The 8,785-nt window shown below is 41.9% G+C and overlaps 2 protein-coding genes across 2 annotated transcripts; both read right to left on the bottom strand.

The window, feature by feature from the left end:
- Positions 1-2,771: 2,771 nt before the first annotated feature.
- LOC129250450 (uncharacterized) lies at positions 2,772-4,838 on the bottom strand. The gene has a single exon (XM_054890072.1). The coding sequence runs from the start codon at positions 4,836-4,838 to the stop codon at positions 2,772-2,774; it is 2,067 nt and encodes a 688-aa protein (XP_054746047.1).
- A 146-nt stretch (positions 4,839-4,984) lies between these two features.
- On the bottom strand, positions 4,985-7,666 carry LOC129250449 (uncharacterized). The gene has a single exon (XM_054890070.1). It carries the CDS (start codon positions 7,664-7,666, stop codon positions 4,985-4,987), a length of 2,682 nt encoding a protein of 893 aa, XP_054746045.1.
- Between the last annotated feature and the right edge of the window lie 1,119 nt (positions 7,667-8,785).

The raw sequence follows: 8,785 nt of genomic DNA, 5'->3' as shown, positions 1-8,785 counted from the left end.
GATTCGAGCATTCCTTCTCTCCGAATTCCGAATGGTAATCACGCACCAATACCATTATACCATACTATTACCAAACAAAATTATTTTACAAAGGCATAATAGGCATATTTAAAAGATACCCAGCACTCGTCAACGGGCTCCACTTTACTCACGTTAAAATTCGGTATACGCACACTCGACTTCAAGAGATCGTATCAGAAACTGAACAGGAACAAATTATCCTTATTATAAATAGTCAAGAAGTAAAACAAAAATTCTACTTCTCGTTCAAAAATTCAAAAATTTCGTAAAAATGTTCAATTTATCATGCACAAAAATATGTCAGACATCCAGTAAAACTACCCGCATTCCGCGGTCACCATGTGAAATAGTTCATGTATGTAGACATACAATATATTCCAAAAAAAAAAAATTACTTTCTACAATTGATAAATTTTATAAATATGCCCAAAATAAAGTGATACCTTCTAGAGCAATGGAGCACATTATGAACACAATGAGGGTATTATTCGGTAGCTTTCGGAATAAGAAATATATATAATAATATGTTAGTTTAGGTAAGCTTGGTTGGCAATAAGCCTCTCATAGACCTTTTGGTCCCTAGCGATACCAGAAGGAGACCGACCTCTATGAATACTGAAAGTAGACATCATGTAGGATGCCAGCGCTTTTGGCGAATTTAAGCAGAGCTGGGAGATCCGCTTTTGAGACGTCCTCCAGACCCTCATACAATGAGGCTCCCAGGTATTTTAAACGCGTTATTAATAATGCCGGACAAACGCACAGAATGTGTTCTAAAGTTTCCTCAACATTTCTCTGCATTTCCTGCATTTGTCCGTGTTAGCAATCCCTATCTTGTACGCATGTGCAGCCAATAGATTATGACCTGTTAGCATACCGTAAGTACGAATTGAATCATTTTTTTTGTCGTTAGTTCTACACATAACTTTTGCTCTTTTGCATGTGGTCAAATTAGTCCACCTACCTTCCACTAGTTTTTTTCATACAGTCGTCAATTTCATTGTATATTGTATTTAGCGGTTTTTGTATGTCGTTCTCTTGTTCAAATGGTAGTCTAACAGCACTTTTTGCTATCTCATCTATTATTTCGTTCCCCGTAATGCCTTTGTGACCAGGTACACAATAGATATGCAGCCTACTGTTTGCGGCTAGCCTTTCTATGGCCTCCCTGCTCCGTTGCACATTTTTAGACTTAATAAAATATGAGCTTATTGCTTTTATTGCTGCTTAACTATCCACGTATATATAAATTGTAGAGTTCCTTGTTCTTGTGTAGGCTAGCTCCGCGGCTTTCCCCACAGCAAAAACTTCCGCTTGGAAAATACTGCTGTTGTCTGGCAGCTTGATAAGCTGCCTTATCCCTAGCTTTAAGCAGTAAATGCCCGCTCCCACTCCATCTAAAGTTTTAGAGCCGTCTGTATAGATGTGAAAAGTTCTATGTCCAGTCTTCATGCCTTTGTGCCATCCCTCCTCCTCAATTGTAGTACGAAACCTTCTCTCCCAATTAAAGTACGGAGTCATGTAGTCTATGCAACCTGTACTTCTCTTTCCTATTAAGCTATGCCTGAAGGTTCTACAGGTGAATAGTCCAACAGCCACTACGTTCCTCGCTGATTCCGCTGCCAGGTTTTCCGCCATAAGATCAATAGATGGCATGCTGAGTATCATTTCCAGCGCCGCCGTTGGAGTGGCTTTCATCGCTCCCGTTATGCACAGAGCAACGAGTCGCTGAATCCTTTCTAGTGGCATTTAGTATGTTAGTTTTCTTGTCGCAGTCCACCATACTAAGGTTCCATACAGCAATATCGGTCTAACTATTGCCGTGTAGCACCAATGCATCAGAGAGGATGATAGGCCCATGGTAACGCTCAGCATTCTTTTACATGCGTACAGCGCATTACTGGCCTTTTTCACCCTTTCCTCAACATTGTGCTTCCACAGCAATCTACGTACCTCGCATGATTTTTTAGAAGTAGTTCGTTGTTGCCTAGCTTCGGAGGTTCCACGCCGGGACCTTGTACTTCCTGGTGAAAAGTGGCATGCCCGTAATAGGAAACAACGAAAAAATCTCATAACTCTGCCTCAATCTGTTCCTTACTTAGAGACCAAATGTCCATTAACATATATACACCACCACCTTGGCCGAGCTCTTCCTCTTATTTGTGACGTGGGTCCGACTCCAAACGGCAAATGGTTTTTATGAGGAGCCTTTTCATGGCACACCACCTTACAGTAGCACAAATATCCGATAAGTGGACAGATTTCATAGCACACTTTCTGAAATCATGAAATTGGCATTTAGGCAATCAAACCAGAATAACAAGAACTTTTATTAAAAACCGTACAGGAATATAATTAGTCTATACACTTAACCACAAAAAATAAACCCATAGACACTGTTTAAGATGGCAAGCTTTTTTGCCACCTGTTAACAATAAAAACGAAGCCGCGACTGCTCGCCTTTACTCTAATATTTCAAGTGCCGTATTTATTCAAGCATAACTGAATTTATACAATATGTGTACATACAATTCCCATAGACTCTCTTTAGTTCTTAGAACTTTACATGTTAGTTAGTTGTTGTTACATATTTGTCGCATATCGGTTTGCTTAGTAAGTAGGTAAAACTAATTTCAATACATGAGTGAGCGAGAAAAGCAATGGGAAAAATTGAGCGAGATGAGTAAATTTGCAATAACGTTATGCAAAGGCAAATTCCAATGTGCAGACATAGCGGTCGCCTTCAACCTTTAGGTGAACGTATGCGTTAACCCTTGGACATGCTCCCCCCGTTGAGAGCCTTGAGGGTTTTCAACTTCCTCTACTGGTAGTAGGCATAGCTTTGTGATTGCCCGCCGGGTGACACCTGTGCTAGTTTTGATGACTGCAACACGAACCACATCATCTTTACCCTTGATTAATTCGATAACTCGTCCCATTTGCCACTTCATGGGTGGAAGATTATCATCCTGAATTAGAACCAGTGCATTAGGTGGAATGTTTGGTGTCTTCGTACGCCATTTTCCGCGCTCTTGTAATTGCGTTAAGTAAGCAGTGCTCCAAGATTTCCAAAAGGATTGTTGTATGCGACAAGTCTCCTGCCACTGACTTAAACGATTGCAGTCGATACTAAGCAAGTTGGGCTCTGCCATGGCTGTGAGTGCTCCACCAGAAAGAAAGTGAGCAGGAGTCAAAACTTCCAGGTCGTCTGGGCTTTCTGAAATTGGACAGAGAGGTCTTGAATTTATAATAGCAGTAATTTGACACACCAGTGTCCGAAGCTCTTCAAAGCCGAGAACCGTAGAGCCAATGGCTCTGCGAAGGTGATATTTTGCGGTCTTGACCGCAGCTTCCCACAGACCGCCAAAATGCGGGGATCGGGGTGGTATAAAACGCCAATCAATTCCATCGTCAAGACATTGTTTGTGAACTTCGCTAATATGTTGTTCACTAAGAAACAGCGCGCGAATCTCTTTCAATTCATTTTTTGCGCCAACGAAATTGGTAGCATTATCTGACCAGATAACCCTAGGTTGCCCACGCAAGCAAGTAAATCGCTTTAATGAGGCCAAGAATGAATTTGTCGATAGATCTCTGACTAGCTCCAAATGAGTAGCCTTTGTTGCGAAACATATGAAGACGCAGATGTAGCATTTCGTTGGTGGTCTGTTTCGCACTTCGGATTTGTAGCTGAACGGGCCGCAAAAATCTACACCAGTGGTGTAGAAAGGGCGTTGACTCCGGACTCGCTCGGCTGGTAGATTACCCATTATGTGCCTCATGAGTATTGGTTTTGCGCGAAAACATCGCAAGCATTTGTTGAGTACAGCGGTCACGCTTTTTCTTCCTCCAATAGGCCAATACTGCAAGCGAATTGTTGCAAGCAGCGCTTGAGAACCAGCATGAAGCAGCTTCTGATGAAAGTATTTAATGATACCATTTGTTAGTGGATGATGCTTGGGTAGCACGATGGGGTGCCTTGCATTGAAACTAAGATCTGCATTCTGAAGACGTCCACCAACTCGTATTAGTCCGGTCGCGTCCAGAAATGGGTTTAGCGAACGAAGATTGCTTGAAGAGCTGACTGCGCGTCCAGCCCTCAGCTCGTTGTAGTCGAGGCTCATGGCAGCTTTCTGCACCATACGAAGGAGCAAATGCGTTCCTGCTTCAATTTCTTCGAGGCTTAGTTGAGGCGATTCCCAGCGAATATTCGATTTAATTTTTAGAAAACGATTCACATACGCGTAGATCCTTCTCATAGAACGAAATTTATGTATATGTTTGCAGTCAATTGTATAGTCGATGATTTTAGGTGTCAAGATCAAAATTGTTTTCTTCCTTTCAAGTAATGCGTTGTCTACTTGCCTTATTTTAGGCAATTTGGCTTCATCCTCTTTCAAATATGATGGTCCTTCCTTCCATAATGTAGCTGCATCAAGTTCCTTGGGAGAGGCCCCTTTTGATAAGATATCTGCTGGATTGAGTTGGGTTGGCACATGCCTCCACGACATACCTTGAGTTAGTTCTTGAATGTTGCTTATCCGATTGGCGACAAATACATTAAAATTAGCGGCAACACTACTTACCCACGATAGGGTAATAGTGGAGTCTGACCAGCAGAAGAATTCACCCTTAAAAGGACCTAAAGTTTGGATAGAATTTAGCAACTCGGCTAACAACATTGCAGCGCACAGCTCTAATTTTGGAATTGAGAGTGTTTTCAATGGTGCAACGCGAGATTTGGAGCAGAGCAAAGATGTGCGAACTTCGCCGCCAATTTGTGATTGAACGTAAGCGCAGGCTCCATAGGCTGCCATACTGGCGTCGCAAAATCCGTGTATTTGAATGTTGTCTGCATCCAGCCCAACGAAACGAGGGAAGCTCATTTTTTCCACAAAATTCAAATTCGCACAGAGTTGAATCCAAGCAAAGTGTGATGACTGAGGAATGCTTTCGTCCCAATCTAGCTTCTCTTTCCACAAACTTTGTAAAAATATATTACCTTAGCCTTTAGCACAACGGGACCAATGAGGCCAAGTGGATCGTAAAATCTAGCAATTACTGATAAGACGTTTCGTTTCGTTGCTCGTGCCGGTTCAGGAAGTGGATCCCAGAGGAAAAGAAAATGATCGCGTTTAGGGTCCCATGCCAGCCCTAAGGCTTTAGTGATATCAATGCCATCCCCGAACTTTAAAAATTTCTCACGATGTGCTGGGTCAATTTTTCGCAAAATGTTTACACTGTTTGAGCACCATTTTCTTAGTATGAAGTTACCCTTTTTTAAAAGCTGCTCCGTCTGTGTCATTATTTGCAATACTTGTTTCTCAGACGCTCCGCCTGATATTAAATCATCGACATAGAAGTCGCGCAAGACGATTTCTGAACCAAGGGGATAGTTCCTTGCTTCCTCAATTGCGAGCTGCTGCATTGCCCGAATGGCCAGAAATGCAGCGGGCTTGGTACCATAAGTGACTGTATCTAGCTTATATATCTTGAACTCCTGGTTGGGTTTATCGCGCCATAATATGCACTGCAAAAAACTATCAGATTTGGATATCTTGACGGCCCGATACATTTTGCAAATGTCGGCTGTCAAAGCGAATTTGTGCGATCGAAATCTTAACAACGTGTCAATTAATCTGGATTGTATTGCTGGACCTGACATCAACAGGTCGTTCAACGAAAATCCAGAACTGGTGGGAGCGGACGCATCAAATACTACGCGCAATTTAGTGGTGGTGCTGTCTGCCTTTATCACGCAGTGATGAGGTAGGAAGTTTGTGTGAACACCCCTGGGAATGACTCCTACCGGTGACATATGTTTAAGTTGAGCATATTCAGTTATGAACTTAGAATATTGTTCCTTTAACTCGGAGTTGTGTGTGAATCTTTTCTCGAGATTTTGAAAACGACGTACTGCTTGCGAATAAGAATCGCCTAATTGCGAAATACTTGATTTAAAAGGCAAGCTAACTAAGTATTCTCCTGAAGTTAATCGACAATAATTGTTGATAAAGTGTTCTTCACAGGCCAAATCTTCCTTAGAACGCTTCACATTTTCCATAGTGTGTCCCTCTACCTCCCAAGATTTTTTGACTAACTCATTAAGGTCGCAATCCATTCGATCAGATGTGCATTCCCTAATAGCAACGGAGTGTACAAATTTAGTTGAGGAGCAATCGAAATTTCCTGACACGACCCAACCTAACCTTGTTTTTTGCAGTACCGGTAGGCCTTTGCTTATGCGAATTTGTCCTACGCATAGCAGCTCAAAAAACAGACTAGCTCCGATTAAAAGATCAATTTTCTGGGATTTGAAAAAGGATGGATCCGCTAACGAGATATTGGATGGAATCTTCCATTCGACGTTCGAGATGTTTGCTTCAGGTTGATATGTGGTTATTGTTGGCACAACAACGGCCGAAATAGGTGTTGAATATGTACGATCTACCGATTGTAATAGCGTAGTTGCATACTCGCTCGAGGTTATGTCTGATTGACCGATTCCCGAAATATGCGTAGTAGCCTTTGACTTCTTAATTTGCAACTGATTAGCCATATTTGCTGTTATGCAATGAAGTTGAGAAGCGGAATCAAGTAGGGCTCTGCACGGTATGAAAGTACCTTGACGACTTTTTAGCATCACAATGGCAGTGGCTAGCATTACTACACCTTTAGGAGATGGGTGAAAGGTCTGCTCGGGATGCTCTACGACAAGGGATGTCTTGGCACTAGGAGGTGCACCTGTGTCTTGCGAAATTGTTTGCGGAGATTGCGAAAAATGAAGAAGTGTATTATGCTTAGCTGAGCAATGCTTGCAGCTGCTTGACTTACAATTTTTGACGACATGTCCCTTTTTTAGACAATTAATGCAAAGTTGATACTTTTTAACTTCTTGAAAGCTTAACGAAGGTGAAAGGTTTAAAAATTGAGAACAAGTGAAGATTGTATGTTGAGTTGCATTGCAAAATACACAATTTTTGATGGCTCTAGTGGTAACAAACGATTGACTACGATTATTTTTTCTACTTGTCACCTGTTTTGTGGGGGCTGCAGTAATTGTATTGACGCTTTCCAATATGCGAACTCTCCTTTCCAAAAAATTGGCAACAAGATCCCACGAAGGCAAATTTTGATTTGGTGCTTCTTCTTCCCATTTCGCTTGAGTACCAATGTCTGCCTTGCTGATGACTAAATGCGTGAGTAAACCATCCAGCAACTCCTCATTTGTGGCGATGGTTTGTAATGCACGCAGATGACTAGTGACCTTGTCGCTGAGCTCCCGTATGCAAACTGCTGAACCATCGGGCACTTTATCCAGCCCGAAAATATCTTTGATGTGTGCCTGAAATTGAACTCTCTTAATGTCAAATCTTGCCTTTAATAATTTTACCGCTTTTTCGTAATTCGCATCATTTATTTCCAAGGAACGGACTACATCCAATGCGATGCCGCTTAGGCATGACCTCAAGTGCTGGAACTTTTCGATGTTGGTCAGTGTCGATTCTTGACCTACGATAACATGAAACATGGCCCAAAAATCCGGCCATTCTGTAACCATTCCGTTAAATCGGGGCAGCTGTAAAGCCGGCAAACTCGATTTATTTGGACGCGATGATGTGTGCCCACCTAGTTCGTCCGCCATAGAGTAGTTGCGCGTAGATGATGTAGCACATGATATTGAACGCGAGCTAAGTACCTTGGTAATGTTGTATCACGCTGTTCGTGTGTTTTTGGCATTTTACTGTATGCAGGCTTCAAGTTCCGCTGTCCACCGTTCGTATGCTTGTGCGCCGCAGCGTGAAGAAAACTTTTACGAATAGATCCACCAACAAAAAAACTGTTACCTGAGATATGCTTCGACTGCCTGGTGCCTGCGCTTCCGAAAATACGATGAAATGTTAGCTATAATGATTGTGCTGCTGCCAAATGTGCAAATGCGCAGCCCGGTACGATATCCGAAGAAAAATATATTGTTGCTACTGACGCTTGCGCCTTCCATGTACAACGCACCAGCAAGATCTTCACAGCTTGGCTCACGATTTGAAGGTCAAGCGAGACTTCCAATGAACGCCCAATAATATGACTGTGCCAGTTGCGCCTTCAAAATGACGAAAAATGTTGATTTGATAGCGATAAATAAATGCGATTCCAATAACGACAAATTAAACGGTTCGATATAACTGATGCTAATTTACTGTTCGAATAACAGGTAAATGATGCTTTATGCGACGATGTACTATAACGTGAAATTAATCACGTCGGGGTCACCAAATGTTTAAGATGGCAAGCCTTTTTGCCACCTGTTAACAATAAAAACGAAGCCGCGACTGCTCGCCTTTACTCTAATATTTCAAGTGCCGTATTTATTCAAGCATAACTGAATTTATACAATATGTGTACATCAGTGCTGTCCATCCCATACATCAATTGATGACACGTATTCTTACTCTCCATCGTTCAGTCGTTAGCAAACCAGCAACGAATAAACACCACGTTTGTCCGCGACGCTTAATGTATACAATACAATGCCCTGTGAGAACTTTTTTATGCAAGAAAATGCCTTTGGCGACTTGCAATGCCTTTTATGTTACAAGTCGTTCAAAGGAAGCTATAGATGTAATATCAAAAGGCATTTCGATTCCTCCCACAAAAATTTTCTACTCCAATCCAATATTTATTTATTTTGGTTTAAATTTCTCACTGGGCTGCTCCCATTCTCTCGTTCTCACTTATACACTCACATTTTTCATTTTGGACAGCA

Source organism: Anastrepha obliqua, chromosome 6, assembly GCF_027943255.1.
Source record: "Anastrepha obliqua isolate idAnaObli1 chromosome 6, idAnaObli1_1.0, whole genome shotgun sequence".
Lineage (NCBI taxonomy): Eukaryota > Metazoa > Arthropoda > Insecta > Diptera > Tephritidae > Anastrepha > Anastrepha obliqua.
This window is presented reverse-complemented; position numbering and strand designations above follow the sequence as displayed.